The sequence below is a fragment of the Lepisma saccharinum genome, chromosome 2 (assembly GCF_977018435.1).
Source record: "Lepisma saccharinum chromosome 2, izLepSacc3.1, whole genome shotgun sequence".
Classification (NCBI taxonomy): domain Eukaryota; kingdom Metazoa; phylum Arthropoda; class Insecta; order Zygentoma; family Lepismatidae; genus Lepisma; species Lepisma saccharinum.
The window spans coordinates 163,131,930-163,150,331 of record NC_139230.1 but is presented as its reverse complement, the minus strand read 5'-3'; the positions used below and the strand labels follow the sequence as shown (position 1 = coordinate 163,150,331).

The following is an 18,402-nucleotide window of genomic DNA, read 5'->3' as shown; positions in this document are numbered from 1 at the left end:
AATGCGTTCGTTTCGTGACTTTTGGAACGCACCGATTGCTTTGACCAGCCCATGGCCAGAGATCGAAACATATGTGGTGTGAGCCAAATGAAATATATATATATAATCTGTGAAGACCCAAGACCTGCTGCTTGATATTCTGTGGTAGTGATGGGAAAAGTCGTTCCTTTTGCGGATTCGACTCCTTTCGTTCCGCTCACCTAAAGGAATCGATTCCTCCAACTCGTTCCTTCGTTCCTTTCGTTCCACTGCAAGTCGGTCCGACTCCGGCTGTCTCGTTCCAGTTCCACCATGATTTCGTTCACTCGTTCCTTTTCGGAATCATGATTCCTGGAATCATTTCCTCTCGTTCCGAGGAACGAGGCTCATGTTTCGTTCCTCCTTGCCAGGAGAGGAGGTGGGGGAAATTGAAAATAATGTAGGATGGAGTTTTGTGGACCTGGTAATATGTGTGTGTGTGTTCATTACACGCGGCTAAAGGGTGGGCCCATTCAATGTTATTTTGCAGCGTTTTACACTTCGCGGGTGCACTGCTAAACAATGTGAAATTACAAGTACTTTACTTTGAAAGGAGAAAATTATCATCATGCATTTTTTCCCCATTTATTACTGATATTAGCTATAACAAATTGTAATCACACTAAAAGCGATGGAAATAAAGCTAAGAAAAATATGCCATGTGGTAAAACAAAATCTCTCAAAAAGGCCGATTGCGTGTAATTGATTCGACGTAAATATATCAATATCGTTTTTTTAAGAAATATACGTTTCTTTTATGTCGACAACAGGAATGGTTCATAACTGATATTTTCTTTTTACCTTGTATATATTCTTGATAAAGGTTGTGTAATGGGAGGGAAAGGGGGAGAAAAATGAACCGCCGAATGTACTTAATAAATTAAATTGTCATGGATGCCAAATGATTAACTGCGCTCTTCTCTCAATGTAAATGTATTTTTATTAACTTCAAATACATAGTTACGTCCCTTTCTTTTTAGAATTCGATGTTCTTATGATTCAGATTTCAGCGAACATTTGATTTTACGAAGTGCAGGTGTATCTCAAACACACCCGCACCCTTGCCTCTCTCCAGGCTGTTTGGTCGGAACGAAACCTCGGAACGATTCGTTCCGACTCCAAATTCTCGTTCCGATTCCAAAACTCGTACCAAGGCTCACTGACTAGTCCTTCAAACGTACAGTCCGCCTATTGGGGAGCTTGGAGCGAGTTAAAAACTGTAGTAACGCCCTCCATTATATTTGGCTTCTTGGTTGGTTCCTTCTGACCTCAATAGCGGGTGAAGGAGGGAGAGGAGTTTAACCGCGATGAACCCAGCAGGAAACTTTCCTAAAAACGGGAAATTTTGGAGCCAAGGAAGGGAAAAGGGTGAAACGTCTAAAATGTGCAAGAAACGGTAGAATTAGATGTCTTGCATTAAATAATACTTATCTTTTATAAACACCTGAAATGTATTTTCTTTCAGTTCGAACTCAGTTGATCGCAGTTAATCGTGATTGAGTTAAAAAGTGTAACAACATTCAAGTAAAGCCGGAGCCTGTGGCTGAGTGGTTAGCACATCGCGCTGCGACGCCAAGGGTCCCGGGTTCGAATCCCACTCGGACTTGGTTGTTTGTGAATGTCCATTCATCAATTTCATCACTCATCCCCATCTTCGCAAATTAGCCAGGAGGCACAAAACGCAAAGTAAAATAAACTAAATCAATCAATCAACAATCAACATTCAAGTAAAAATATTAATTAACAATAACGATTCAAATAAAACAGATTTTGTCCAACATGAAGAAAATAAATTAAGTACATACTCAATGATTTATCCACCTCTACATATCACGGCTATATTTTTTTCGCAACAGACCCCCTTTAAATGTATTCACAATCATTTAATTTGGTAGCCGACTCCCGTGGCGGAGGTGTTAGCACTTCGCGCTAACACTAGGGGGTCCCGGGTTCGAATCCATGGATGTTTGTGAGTGTCCATTCATCACTCATCTCCATCTTCGCAAATTAGCCAAAAGTGGCACAAAAAGCGAAGTAAAATAAAGCAAATCAATCAGTTTGATTTGGTGTTAAATTTGCCTTCACATCATTTACACCCTCCTAGATTAGAAGTTCTGGATAAATCGTGAAAGTATGGATAATTTATTTTCTATTTTATTGTTGTATTTCTTGGTTGTGGAAGACCAGGAATTTTCAAGTCGAAAGGGAAATTTTTTGCTACACGGGAGGGAAATTTTTCTCCGAGCCAGGGAAGAATTTTGCAGAATTCACAATGTCCCTGCTGTTTAGCCCAGACCACTCGGAATGGGCAAAATACAACTTTCCTCCTACCCCCCCTCCCCCCTTCCCTCTCCTCGGAGTGCCTTTTCAATGCTGAGGCAGATGGCGGGAAAGTAAGGGAACAAAAGGACAAGAGAAGCCGCTTGTAGAAGTTTCTCGCATGTGTTGACAACGACGCAGGCGCAGTAGCTAAAAACAAAACCGGATTCGATTCCAGCTGACTTCCGGAATCGGAACGATTCGTTCACTTGCTGGTTTCGTTCCTTTGGAACGATTCGTTCCGGAACGACCCATCACTATTCTGTGGAGGAAGAAGAGGAGCGAATGTTAAATGGCTCAAAGAAGTGTGCTTCGAAGTTTACTGAAAAATTTTATTGACTCGTTGAAACCTAGGCCCATAAGAGGGACTGTCATTGGAAAGGATTATTTTGGAAATACATACTATGAAATGTTATCAGGTAGCGTGTAGCAAATAACAGGGTAGACCGAGCTTGAGGGGCATGATTTCAAGTACATTGACTAACAAAATAACTTAAGCTGTAAAATGTTTTGGGGCCCAAGTTCCGATTGTTTAATTCCGATTTCATCGTGGTACACGGGAATTTTTCCATGGTCCGATTTCTCTTTTTGGTCCACGTTCCGGTAAATTTCTCGTATCGGACAAACGGATTTCTTCAAATTTACAGGAGAAATTACTTACCGAATGCAGTTTCTTTAGACTTGTGGAAGTTTGGGCAAGTGTTTTCTCGCATCGTTCATTGAATTTTGCCGGTAAATCATCTCTTTTTTGATATAAATGTGTGACAGATGCACGAAAGCTCTTGCATCCATTTACTTCCAGATAGATGTAGCCTGTGTGTGATGACGTAATCCCGGTCAGTGTTTCCAAAAATGCGTTTTTGTAACTGAAGAAGGTACGTTTCCGCAAATGGTTTGTGGAGCTATGTGTCAATGGTTCGTGGGGCTATGTGTCAATGGTTCGTGGGGCTATGCGAGAATGGTGTGTGGGGCTACGCATATATTTTTTCGAAACCAATTTTTAACTATTGTAACCTATAGTGACCCTACCTAACCTAACCTTACCGGAAATGGTTCATGGGGCTATGTATGAATGGTTTGTGGGGCTACGTAGGTATTTTTGGGTGCAGTGGGGTGGAAACACTGCATGCCGAGTACGGTAGTGAAACTGTGACCGCCATTTTGCTTGTTACCAAAGGCAAAAATAAACAAAGAAAACTTACTTGATATGTCGCAAATAGAGCTTATTTCCGTGAAATAAGCGAAATGCCACATTCAGCAATGTTTCTCAATGCAGAATACGTAAGTACGAATATTCAAATTTAATGAACTAGCAAATTTCAGCCGTTTGTCCGATACGAGAAATTTACCCAAGTTCCATTTGTTTTATTGCGAGTTCATCATGCTACGAATGCAATGTTTGGTATGACTTCAGATGACCGGACTCCTCTCCGATTTTCTTCATATTTCACACACACACTAATTGAGGCCTCCTAATCAAGAGTCTGAAGTTAAAATTTGTCGGTCACGTCTAGAAATTGCGAACCATTGGCGCTAGCCCCACGGACCATTGGCGCGTGGTTAGGTTATGCAAACGTAGTTAAAATTTGGTGTCGTGGTAGTATCAGGATCTAGAAATTGGAAATAATTGTGAACCATTGATGCTAGCCCCACGAAACATTGGCGCTAGCCCCACGAACCATTGGCATGTGGTTAGGTTAGTTCCATTAGGTTAGGCAATCATAGTTAAAATTCACGAAAATCGACAGTTTCCATTCCGAAAAGTAACGCCTTATTTTAGCTTATTTTGCAATTTCTAGACCTTTCCGACAAATTTTAACTTCAGATTCGTGATTAGGAGGCCTCAATTAGTGAATTAGTGAGTATACCAAATATGAAGAAAATCGGAGAGTGGTCCGGTCATCTTAAGTCATACCCAACCTTCTTCACCGAAAAATACCTACTTTCGTGTACTGATTTTGTATTTTTTTCCAGGTTCAAAAACCCCAAGAACCATGCATGGATAGCCTCACAAACCATTCATAAATAGCCCCACGAACCATGCACGGCAAGGTTAGGTTAGGCAAACATAGTTAAAATTGTCATGTTCTTGCAAAACAACGGTGTGGTTGGAAACACTGACCAGGGGTTACATCATTGAATGTACGCAACATTTGGTTCACGTAGTAGAAGGACATAGAGGCAACAACTTTCTTGCATTGGAGAGACATTAATCTTCAAGAATACATGATTTACCGGCGAAATAAATTAAGCGATGGGAAAAAAACACTTCCACGACCTTTCAAAAGTGTAGGGAGTTTGGTAAGTACTTTCTCCTGTAAAATTGGAGAAATACGTTTTGGGGATACTAAAATTTTACTGATTCTTCTCTTGCAACTGGTCAATCGTTTACTGTCGTCTTGGTTATGGACTGCTGCTGCTATCTATAGAGAGGTCAACAAGGAAAAGAACCTACGGCAAAAAGTCTCTGCACACCTACCCCTTCTTCCGTTCAACTCTGGCCATAAGGAAGCATACTCCACTCTGCCCTTCCCCTCCACGTGGGAATGCGGTGCACAGGAATTGCGGGTCTGCGCAGGCTTTTTTTGCTTGTGGTTCCATTATAGGTCTCGATGATGCGAAGAGGTTTCGTAGTTAGGTTAGGCGAGTCAGGTTTAGGGCTGTTCGTAGCACTGTCTAGTTTGCTGCACTTTTTGACACTCGATGTAGTGCAGGTGTATACCAGTGTCAGGGTGGTTCAAGGAATGACGTTGAATGAAGTAGACAGAAAGCGGTGTTCAAGTTCAGAAGATTCAACAAATTCCTGTCTGCTGCTTTAACCTTCGAGTGGGCGCGTCTGCGCAAAATTTACGCTAAAAGTAATTTTCTTTAATTTTCTTGTGTTTCCTTTGAATTCGTCGACCTATGCTTTATATGTATTCCTCAAAGAGGTATTTTGTGTTGCATATTAGCAGTCATTGTTACTAATCCAGGGCATGAAATTTCTAGTTTGAAATAAGTCGCCGGACTAAAATATGAGCAATTATTAAAAAGTTAGGAATGAATGTTTGTGTAGCACTGTCGTTCTGCACTGAATACCACTTATCAATCGCAGCTGCTGGGTCAAACTCTGACAGGTTAAGGGGGGGGGGGGTCCGTTTACGGAAACTCTGAGCAAATCATCCTGTGTCTAAGTCTTCAGAGAGTTCCTGTAAGTAGTCTTTGAGTCTGTTGTGACAGCTGAAATCTCTCTCACATGAAGCTCTGCTCACTGGTAGAACAGCACAGAATGTAAAAATCTGGAGCAAATTGGGGAATCTTGCTGAACACTCCACACTCTGGATCTTCTCCAGCATCTGATTCAAAGCTGGAGAAGGAAACAAAAGTTTGTATTCTGTCCACTCTGCTGACAGAACATCCATTTTCTCATTATAAAGGCTCGGATTCAAGTATATGTAGAGCTTTTTTATCTCTTCTATCCCAAACTGAAGAATATTTTCTTTGGGAGGCCAACCCAAGGTGTCGAAAACATGCAGAGATGCAATCGCATCTGTTGATACAGATTGCAATTTTTCTGTGATGTACACCTTCGCATTGTTAATTAAGTTTCCTCTAACAGTCTGAAACTCTTGCTCTCCGTTTTGAATGTTTGTGAGCTGCACATCCCTGATCTTCCCTGAAATGGATACATGGTCCAAGAAATCTTGTTCGCTTGGTCGAACATTAGATTCCAGGTCAGCCAAAACTGAAATACAGTGTTCAATTCTTATTTTCAGAGATGTAATCAAAATATTCTTATTTTGTCATGCCAGGCTTAAAGGGTTCAATTTCCCATAGAAATCCAAAAGGAAGTACAGAAGCTTAACATATTTAAATTGCTTCAAAGTTTTCAGCAAATCCTTAGCTTTAGCGCCATCATTGTCTTTTCCATGGGCCACATGTTCAAGATGGGTCACAACAGCTTTCCATGATTGCAAGAGAGCTCTTACTGCTTGCTGGCTAACCACCTAATAGTGTGCATATCACTGAGTTTTAGAATTTCTTCTATAACTTCTTCCATTTCTCTCAAGAAGTGAAGTCTTGAGGCGTGTTTGACACACATTTGAAACAACGAAATTTTAGTCGCCAGCCCAAAACTTTTGGTCGCCAATGGCGACCTGGCGACCGGAAATTTCGCACCCTGTACTAATCCATATGTTATACTCTGTTAGTTGTTGTTTATTTCAGATCAGAACACTGTGTCGTAAAGTTTGCGCTGCGCGCCTGCTCCTGTTCTGTAATTATTTCGTCAGGTCATTGTTGAAAATGAGTCGACAAAACGTAGACGTTATCGAAATTCAGCGTATCCTTCAAGTTTCTCGAATAGAATAGATTGTTTGATTTTGTTTTTGAGTCTGCTTTATGCACAGAAAGGCTAATCGTGACTTGACCTACTTTGGTAGCTAGGCTCGTTCCCAGGATGTTTTGAGGAAACGGACATATCCGAAAATGTGAAAGTAGTTCTTATTATTTGGTTTATTTTACTTAGTTTACTTAGTGTGTGTGTTTTTGGTGAGGGGAGGCGGGAGTGTGTACACAGGATATTTCCATAGACTGCTCATAATTTTTCATATGATGTAGAGAATTTTTACTCGACTCGGTCAATCTTGAACTTACTTGGAATGTATAGTGTTTGTACATAGACTTGTAACATTTAGATTTTCCAACAGGAATATCTGTCGTAAAAAGTACGACACTGGCTTGCTGATGAAAAGCGTGGTGTGCTATAAATATATAATAAGTTACATACTGTTTTTTTCTTTTCTTCAGCATTCTAACTTGTATTTCAATATGTTTCATTTATATTAACCTCAGATATGATATAAATAAATGTAGACCCAAAAACATTTACGTTTATATTATAAAAATCCTTGCTCATAATGAATGATACTAAATGACGTAAAAAATGCATCACGCGCCCACTGGTGACACGATTATGAACGCGCCCGCTAGAAGGTTAAACGTTCATTTGATTAGTTAACACTCATCACGTGACCATACACTGACTGAGAACATAGTGCAAATGGTGCAGACACCATATACACTACTTGACTCCAAGTTAATGAACTAGACGACTCAGTGTTGCACTGTGTAACCAACTATATGCTTCAGTGCGAAGAGAGTCAAAAAGTGCAGCGAACTAGGCAGGGCTAGTATTCAAAAGATGTATCTAAGTGCTGTTGTGGTTAGGTTTAGGGTTAGAATAATTTTCCTAAATGCATTCAAAGCATAAGTTCTGATTGTTTAAGTCCGATTTCATCATTATACACAGGCATTTTTTCCATGGTTTCTGTTTGTGTGTTCACATACTTTAGAATTTTACCCGTTCTGTAGAGTTTTAGCTATTACTTAAGATTTTGTTCAATATATGCTTTCGTAGTTAGGTTAGGCAGGCCAGGTTTGGTTCTCTTAGCATTAAAATAAAGTCTCTAAATGCATTCTACTAAGGTTCTGATTTACTTATACATTAATTCCCACTAGTCTACGATACTTACAGCCACCTGTCAACAGAAAATACATTGTCCATGGGAAGCGTGCATGCTTGCATAAGGTGGTTTTTAAGTTGTTTTTTTCAACATATATAACTGTTTTTCGAAATCCAAACAGTGCTCATTACTTTAAGGAAGGTTCAAATTTCGTGTGACAATGATTTCCAAAATTCTACGATAATTAGTCTTCCTGCTAGGAGAATTTGAAAATAAAATCATAAAGCATTTGGAACTGTTACCTTTGTGAATGTCTATTCATCAATTTCATCATTCATCCCCATCTTTGCAAATTAGCCAGATGTGGCACAAAAGCGAGGTAAAATAAAGCAAATGATCTTCAACCAGGCCACGACACCCACTGATTCAGATTTCAATGAAACTTGGTGTATATGCTAATACTACCAATAAAATTAATGCAATTTGTGCCTCAGTAAGACACTTTTATAGACTCTTTCATAATGTCCCTTTTACATTATTTTACATTACACATTTTCGCTAATCTGCAGTACTTTCTCATTCTTTCAGTTTTTCACTGATAAATTACACTTTTCGTAACTCTAAAACAGTGGTAATTACATCCACCAAGGTTCAAATTTGCTGTGACAATCTTGTCTTCAATTCTGCAATCCTTCTTCTTTCTCCTATGAAACTTTGAAAACATCATTACACAATCGGAACCATTACCGCTTTCAACATCTTATCACATTGGTGCATCAAACAGTAGTCTGTAGAATACTGTGTCGATTGGAAGCAGGGATATTTGCCTATGGTACCTTTTACATATTCTTTTTGCCGATAGAGTAATTTTTGGAACTGCAGACAGTGTTAATTAATCTCAGATAGGTTCAATTTATTTTCACAATCTATTCCACTATTCTGTAATAATTTCTCTTTCTGCTATTAATGAAAAATGCCTTGTCGATGGAAGCGTGGAAACTTGCATAAGATCTTACATCTTTTTTTGGGCAATAAATTGCACATTTCTGAACTTCAAACAGAGGTAATTACTTTCACCAAGGTTCAAATTTACTGCAACAATCATTCCTACAATTCTGCAATACTTGGTCTTTCTCCTATGAAATTTTGAAAAAATCATTCAACATTCGGAACTGTTGCAATGTTTTGCATTTGCTCAATTTATCAATAAATTGCTATAAAACATGGAGCTGTTTTTTGTAGCACAGCCAATTCTTAAATTGTGCAACACATATATACATAATCTGTACTTTCATCCCGACCTGTTTCATGAACTAACCGCGATTACATATCTGTACACCACCCACCTAGGCCATGATCCTTGGCCATGCTTCCAATTGTGTAATGATTTTCGGAAGTGTTAGAATACTGGAAACTGTTGTGGAGATTTGAAGCTTGGGGCAGCTTATTACCACAGTTTAAAAGCTTCACTCAGTAATTAATAATTATGATTTGACCTTACAGTCGTCTCAGACATGGAGTACTGGCGAATTTTCGCATGAGGCTCGAATGGGGGGTTTTGTGTTAAATACCAGATATTAAATTGTCAGCTGTTGGAAGCATTTAGGGATAGTGCTTTAAGTTGAGCAGATATGCACCAATTGTGCATTTATTTCAATATCGGCTAATCAAATGAGAGTTTCGACTTTTCCTCTGGTGAAATTCATCTTCAAACTGCCCTCTTCCCATTGATGTCTCTTTCTATTCCATTGGAAGTTTTGTATTGCCAAGAGAACGAATCAAATCATACTCCCATACGATCAATGCTTTTCTCCTTGCCTCTTTGCAGTGTTGCCAAACCTGATGCACATTAAAGAACTAAATTTCATCTTAAATGGAGTTAAAACTGACTTTCATGGAGCTAGATGTGAAGGCTGGATAAGGTGCCTTCTAGGGTAATGTTAGTTGTCAAAGGGGTGGGGCACTGCTATTATCGTTAACTCCAAATTGATGACAATCTATTCTTAGTTTTCAACATCTAGATCCGGCGGCATCATCCATCTCAATAATCCACCGATGCCAATTTTATGTCAAACATTGCGCTATAAAGAAGTAGCTGAGGAGATAAGAGGGAGTGGGGCGACACAGCCAATATAACAATGTCACGTCACATGCAAAATATATAATTATGACAAAAGTTGGTCTATGTGGGCCGAAACCAGTGATGGCATCATAGTAGGGCATGTGGGTGGGGGTCCCAGTTCACAGCTGAACGAGTGCACGAAAGAGCCAGATCTGGCTCCAAGAGACCTAAGTTGGCACACCTTCACAGAGGGAAGGACTTGGGAAGACTCCTGTGGAAACTATATCGCATGCCCTTAATGCTAAGAGCACTAAACCTGACCCACCTAACCTAGGAATAAAAATATTTTTGGACATTTATTATTTCTAAGAGTGCTAAACCTGACTGGCATAACCTAACAATGAAAGCATTTGGGATGTATCTCACATTACCTGATATAGGGGACAACAAATGTGCACATAGAAATATTCAAAAAGAAAAATAATGATTTATCCAGAAAATATGCTGTAAGTAGTCACTAAGCCTCTGAAGTGTGTGTTAATAGACATAAATAGAAATCAAGTCATGTAAAAAAATTCATTTATATCATGATAAGTTTGTAATTATTAAAGTATCAGAACAAATGAGTTCGACAAGTTGTACAGGAGGAGTTTGATGGAAAGGTCATTCATCACCAAATATGTAGTAAATAATTAGGAAACTCATTCAGTGTGTGCTTATAGGCATGCATATCATTTTTTGAAATTAACTTTTTCAAGGCATACATGTATGGTTCTTGCCGGCCCCTATGGCGGAGTGCGGGCTAATGAAGGATATACATTTTTATCATAGTAAAGGTAAATATAATATCTTGCCTTTAGATGGTGTACATATGTCTTACAAATTGCATTTCTGATTCTCAAATTATTAGATATTAGATAGGCACATTGTGGTGAACTCTGAAGCATGGAGCTACACATAAGGGGACATTGCAATCTGGGCAGTAGTAACATGATTCACTGCCAGTCTTCTTCCCTTTGGCATTTCTCACTCTGTAGACATTCACTGTACTTGCGACAGAGCGCCTCTCATGAGTTTGTACGGGATAAAAAAAATTGAACGAGAAAAAGTAGTTTGGCCCGATTATACTCAGGAAAATATAAAAAGTGCACTTAGTACAGTCTGCCCAAGTTTACTCGGAATAATAATGCAAGCGGTTAAGTTTAATTGTAAGTTTGAAACTTGAATTATTTTATGAATAAATTCTAAATTCCCTGCAATTGTCAGCATGGTGTATAGTGTGTGTTATATTGAAAAGCTATTATTTTATTAGTATATCTGTGTGCTTGAAATTGTATTGAGAGTCCATGGCATGTAACTTTAATACTGATAAAAAGTCACACTAGGACCATGAATGACTGCCAGGAGAAGTGTTTTGCAGATTAATGCAGTTTATTTTGTCAAACTTTTTTGTTAATCAATTTGTTTTGGTGATTCATGTAATGTAACTTTTGTTTCAAGATGAAACTACCAAATTGAGATTGTTGATCTCAAAATATGATGCTTGTAAGACAAATTTCTGACCATTTTCCCCTTCCTCTCTGAATTACTGTTGTATGTACACACACATAATAATAATTATAAATGTTACTTACACAAAATTACAACAGCATTTTGTATTTGTATTTTTGTTATTTAGTGTCACTTTTCTGCCAATTTTGACTAATGGCAGCTATGATAATGAGTGGTGTTTACTTTAATTCGATGAAATTACACTCACAAATAACTCATGCCCAGGCCAGGATTCAAACCTAGGAATTTCAATGGCAAGTCCAAAAGTCTACGACTTAATGTGCCCAGCATTTTATAATTCTTCGTAAAAACATCATAATGATACACACACACACACATACATACTTGCTTACCTACCTTGGATAGATGTGATAATTTTTAAGAATTCCAAAGTTGCCATTTTGCTAACATTTGTCATTTCATCAAGTAGGAATTGTGAATGTGGTTGTAGAGGCAGAATTTTGTGGTTCGAATTCACTTATTTGGAAGTAAAAGTTCGACATTCCTGCAAATATGAGGAGACATCCAATTCTGTAATTCTCAAACACTTCTTACTTTTATAGTGTGACTCTAATCTTAAAATTTGTAAATGAGAGTAGGGCATAATATCAAAACTTGTATTTTTCATGGTGCTTTCCTCCCTCTCTACATTAATCACAATGATAATGATTATGAACAAAAAGAAAACAAAACAAGAACCAATACAATGTTACAAACCAACACACATTGTTTTCCCAAGTTTTGAACCAAGCTTTATTTCATGTCACACACTACTATCCTATGGAACAGATAGTAATAGTGATAATAAGTGGCATGTTTCAATTTCAGGTAGCGGAAAGAAACCTTCTCGGTGGTTTGAGCCAAAAGATAAGGAAGACTTTGACCAAGAAATTCCAGCAGAATGGGAAGGTAAGATTATGTGACAAGAAGCATATTAATAAATATGGAAATGTTGAAATAATTTTATTACTTGGAAATAAGAAAAATTACCCATGTTCCTATTGCTGGGTGCTGATTTCTTCATTATAATCCCCATTGTAAAGAGGCACAATGCTTCTTGTGTCTCATATATTTCCACCAATGTTTCACAGTCAGCAGTAAACGGCTGCACAGGTGTGTGTGATTTATACAGACAATGAAAACCCATTCAACTGGTGGTGTTCATTGGTCCACAACTTTCCATACACCAGCACAACCTGGGTAAATGTGGGATGATGTCCCATGACAGCTTGTACACAAACTATGCAGATCATTTGTTTTGTGGTTTATTTGGGAGACAGTTCAAATGCGGACATCTAACTTTTCTCTTTTTCCTGTTAATAAGCTCTGTAAAATAATAGCTTTGACAAGTGCCAAAAAATTAAAAAAAAGGATATTTGAAATTGATTTTCTGCAAAACTATGATTTGGCCTGAAAGTTGTCTGGATGAGTAAATTTTTTGAAATTTCAATACAGACAGTTCGATACATACCGGAAATAAGTCCTACTTCTTCCTTGGCGTGAAGATGTTGTCACATTTAAAGGTAACAAACTAAAAACAGCAAACGCTTTCGCTATGTACTTCATTCTCCAGCTGATGACAAGAGATATTTTTTGTTGTAGTGGTGAAGGGAAGTGAGGTGCACGTAAAAGCACATGCAATGATTAGGCATATTTTTAAGGATTTTAATATGTAAATAGTCTCATTTCACGCATTAAATGGGCTGAAATGCAGAGGTAGCAATCATATCTTGGCAATTTAAACAAACCTGAATGGAACCAGACCCGTATCCAGCTTTGGGTCAGAAAATGGCGACTACTGCATGGCTTACAGCTTCACACTCATTGTGTACTTTCAATTCTCAGGAGTTTTCAAATATTCTATTCCACAAATTAACAATGTTTTCGCTTTCCTTTGATATTCCGTCCCATCTTACTACTGAATAATCACAATATTTCTATATTTATTTATTATGCTGCACACAACAGGCAACTGCCCTTTTACAGTGTACTGTAAATTTCTTGCATTTGGAGTTTAATATATACATTTAAAAAAATACATATTTCCAAACATAAAAAGTACATATAAAAGTTACACAATTACATTCATAAACGTATGTAGCTGTATATGCATACATAAATGTAAAGAAAGTAAAGAGGAAATAATAATAAAAAAATATGTCCAGGTGTATGCCCTTCTCTAACCAGTCATTATACAAGCTACACATTCTTCGCAGGGGAGCCATTTCTGTGGATTTTGTACGGGTGCGGGAAATTGCAAAGAGTTGCTTTCTTCATCCCAATTTTGGATGGGGGACATAAAAAGCTATTTTTGAAAGCAGAGAGGGAGAGTCCAACCTCATGTTAAGAAGTTTGAAAAGAAAAAGGAGCTGATGTATTGTTCTTCTCTTTGCAAAGGAGACAATATCTAATCTAATAAATAATTTGTTGTAAGGTGTCATGTTTCGGTATGCTCCATCTATCCTAAAAATTACATAACGGGTGAATTTATTGTGAACCTTTTCAATAATATCAATTTGTTTATTGCTTTGTGGACTCCACACTATGGATGTGTACTCTAATTTGGGTCTAATATAAGTTAAATAGTGATAACAACGTTTCTTTTTCATTAAATTCTTTTGCACTTCTCATGAACCCCAGGTTTCTATGTGCCTCATTAACAGTCTTGATGATGTGCGACTGAAAAGATACACCAAGATCTGTTATTGAATCAGCCCTGTCTATTTGTGTGTCTGCTATTACGTAATTATAGTGTATTGGGTATTTCAAGCAGGTAAATGTTACGGTCTGGCATTTCTTATGGTTTAGATTAACTTTATTTGCTTTACACCATGCTTCGAGATTCTCGATATCCTCTTGTAATTTAATGGAATCTTCTTCACTGTGAATGCTCCTATAGAATTTTAAATCATCAGAGAATAAGATTTTATCGGAATTTGTAAGCTGTTTTGGTAAATCGTTAATTAATATTAAATACAACTAGGAGCCAAGATTAGAACCTTGTGGTTACCCTGACCCAGCTACAAATTCATGAGAGCAGCAACTTTGATAATTTACATATTATTTTCTGTTTTTGAGATATGAGCACATTTAATTTATGAGGGAACAGGAGAAGTTAAAAAATGCTATTTTTTTTTTCAAGAGAATATCATGGTTTACAGTGTCGAAAGCTTTACAGAAATATGTGTATGTCATCTACCTGGCCTCGGTGGTCAAGTTCAGTGGAGATGAAGTTTGTAATTTCTACGAGGTTGGTCACGACAGATCTCTTTGGTATGAATCTGTGCTCGTGTGAGGAGAGAATTGGTTTTACGTGAGCAAAAAGTGTTTATGAAGAATCTGTTCTAATAGTTTAGCTGGCGCAGAGAGTATCGCAATTGGTCTGTAGTTTGAAATTTGAGATTTATCTGATGTTTTTGGTATGGGACAATTTCCATTTATCTGGAAATCTCGCTGTTTGTATTACAAGGTTGAAGAGTATATGTAGTGGATATTTTAAACTTTCACCACACCCCTTGATTATATAGGAGGGGATAAGATCAGGTCCTGCCATTTTTTTAGGCTTAAGGTTCTTTATTGCTTCTTCTACTTCAGTAATTAATATATCCTGAAAATTTAGAGAAGATAGAAGGGCATCACTTTCAGGCAGAGAGGTTGGTCGCTATAAGAAGAAAGTAATATGTGCTTTTGGTAAATTCACAATCTCGTAGATTATTAAATGATACATATTTGCAATGCTATTTATAATGAAAAAACATGGCTTAATGTGAGTTAACCGAAGAATCAGAGTATTTTCAGATCACGACTGCTATTCGAAAGAAACTACAAGAATTAAAAAGACAGGACAGTGTAGTTATTAACCATGTTGTTACGTAATTGAGTAGAGGTTTTGATCCCCCGTGGAGTCATATTGACAATGGGTCAGATTCTATTTTAGTCATAGGCTCGATTAGCTTATCTGAGAATAAAGTGAACTTCAAACAACAAATCGAGAACACTGAACAAATGCTTTTGTTTTTTTTGCGCGCTCCTACATCTAATTAATGAAAAGTGTTCCCTTGTCTGTCAACCAATGCTGAATTTCCACCTTAGTGGTTGATTTTGTTGGGATTTTGTTTGTGCTGATTGAATGATAAAGGGCATTGTCCATCACAATGACAGATGCAGGTGGTAAATTTGGAAGTAATTTCTCTTGAAAATACTTTTTATATGTTTCCACATTTAATTCACATGGTAATCCCCAGTTGTTTTTTTCCCCCTTTTTTGCCGTGAAATACCAGCTGGGTGTTTGGAACGAATCCATTCTCCGCACCAGCGTGGATTAAAATGAACCCCTCCCCCCCTTTCCAGAAGATGCTTTCAAACTTGGGAGTCGAACATTTACTTTGTGCTTGCCCAGCTGTTTTTATACTTGTGTCGCACCACACTTTGGATTGCGTGTGGCCTGCATAGGCTCAGGTCTCGTCAGTGTATACAATGTTCCGTGGGTCTTCTCTGTATTTCTTAATTTTACTATGATATCATCCCTATCAATCAACATCAGGCTGTGCTCACATCTCATAAATCGGAAGCCCATGTCCACAAGTAAATGCTGTAATGTTGAGAGTGACAATTTAGGAAAATCATCATCTTTGATGATTGTGTAAAGTTTTCCCGAAGTCGGTGGCTCATTTTCCCTATACATACCATGCACTTTCCTCCTAATAGCAGCCTGGGTAAACCTATCATATTTTTTTAAGACGAATCACCCCCTTTTCATTCCTCTTCTTCTTCCTTGGTGTAACAAGTTTCCCTTTGTTTGCATTAAAGTGTTCTTAATTTTAATAATAGACAACATAGCTATCCTCCTTGCTTCAGATGTCATTCGAGTGGCAGTCCTCACTGTTTCAATGCTGCCTTTTGATGCCTTTGGTCAGAAATAGGCATACACATTCAACACAGTTCTCTGTTTGGCTGAGGACTAACATTTGCCTTTTTTATGCTTGTTCTTGTAGCATTCCTGAGAAATAAAGGACATGGTTCCCCTTGCTGCTCACTTCACACAATCCATGCTCACACATAACAATAAAATAATTAAAGAAAATAGAAACACTAGAACAACAATGCAACACGAATAAATCAAGAAACTAACGAAATCAGTGTATGGGAATTCCAATAACTGCTATTGAATAATGATTACTAGGAAATCATGCTGTAACATAAAGAAATCTGCTTTGCATCAACAGAATTCAGTTTCTTAAAACAACATAGGGTGTAGAATAAAAGAGAATGAAAATAGGGATGAGCAATTTTCCTACTATTATCTTTGCCATTGGCTGTACAATATATTTTGTACTACAAATATCTTGATTCATCTCATTAGTTGATCATGTTGATTGGTCAACCCACATCATCACCAGGGTTAACCTCGAGATAACTTGGCAGTTTGTCTCATTTTAAGTTGTAAAGGCCTGAGCCATTTTCATCTTTATTTATAAACATCTGTCTCATTTTCATCACAAGTTTTGAAATATATAGGATAAAGAACCTATGCAACAGATCACTGCACAAACTTTCACCACATGTAGAGGTCATTATGATAAACAACTTTTCTAAATGATTTTTGTTACAAGCTCTCGGAAACTGGATGTTATATACATGCCAACCATCCAGGATATTCACAATTAATACAAATGGACTGACTGTGTGATTACCTAGTATTATAGGCAAAATACAGGACTTATGTATAAATAATTAAAGATGAAGTCGCCTAATAAAGTAAATTTGGGTTAACATGAATTTATTTTCACAATCATACCAATGCCAGTCTCTGTCTTGCCTGTCAAATATAATTTGGTGAATACATTGATTCAATACGAGTTCAGTGTATTTTGTTTTGTTTTTGTTGCATAGATGGATGTGTGACTTACACACAGCTGCAATGCCAGGGTCCTGGGTGGTTTGAATTCTGGCCTTGACATGGGTGTTCGTTGTGGTGTCCCTTCATCTATTTCACCATATCGTCACTCAACATCTTTATGATTAGCCAGAAGTGGCAAAAATGCAAAGTAAAATAAACCAAATTAATCAGTCAATATTATACTCATCATGGTATATATTATTCTGGATTATTTTCTTGTTGGGTTGGTAGGGTGTGGGAGTACTTATTGTTATTATGTCATTTATTTCCACTAAATACTTTAATTGTTTTTTGTTGTCCAATATTTTCCTGGGTTAAAAAATTGACGAGTATTTTAAGTAGAATATTAAATTGTGGACTTAGTGATAATGGGGCATGGACTGTCCTCAGGTCAGTGATTTTTGTTTTCTATTACAATAAGTGAGTTCGGTGTTATTATTAGTTAGTAGATTAATATCCTTATTATTAAGGATGGTATTTTTGATGGGGATATAATAATTTTTATTGAATGATAACATGGCTGTAATATAGACAAAGCACTTATATCTGAAAAATTTCCAGTGAGGAGGATAATCTGAGGGATTTTTTTATAGAATTGGAAAGCAAAGATGTGGACTCCTGTTTTGAAAGCCAGAAAACAGTGGCAATTGGACTGTGCTGACCATACATAAGCCACTTGGTAGACGACCTTGCCTTTTAAGGGGCTGTTGCACTATATATATAAACACACAAACAGAGCATCCCCTAATGTTAAGAGTATAATAGAATTGGTGAGAGGACAGCAGTGTCCATAGGGAATTTCCTGTAATCTTCCTGTTAAATTTACATATTATTTATTTGCAGAAGCATTAAATATTTTTGTCACAAACTGCCACTGACACTGATCTACATTATGTAAGATATACAGTGGGTATTCCAACCAGAGCATAAAAGAAAATAAACTAATGATACACTCTACATATCAACCTTTAACAAGTCCCTGCCAGGGTGGTTTCACTAATTCCTTCCTCCTGTGCCAAAGTGATTATTGGACTTTATTTCGCAATACTGTTATGAAGTTAAGGTTGAGGGTAGTGTTGTATGTTAAATGAAACAAATAGTTATTTTTG

The 18,402-nt window shown here is 37.4% G+C and overlaps 1 protein-coding gene across 1 annotated transcript in view; it reads left to right on the top strand.

Moving 5' to 3' along the window:
* The first annotated feature begins 2,605 nt into the window (after window positions 1-2,605).
* Window positions 2,606-18,402, top strand: part of LOC145984162 (uncharacterized) — a 28,305-nt gene continuing 12,508 nt past the window's right edge. Inside the window, exons 1-2 of the mRNA XM_083117649.1 lie at window positions 2,606-2,756; window positions 12,223-12,303. Coding sequence (XP_082973775.1) covers window positions 2,630-2,756; window positions 12,223-12,303 — 208 coding nt within the window. The 5' untranslated portion in view covers window positions 2,606-2,629. The remainder of the gene's footprint in view (window positions 2,757-12,222; window positions 12,304-18,402) is intronic.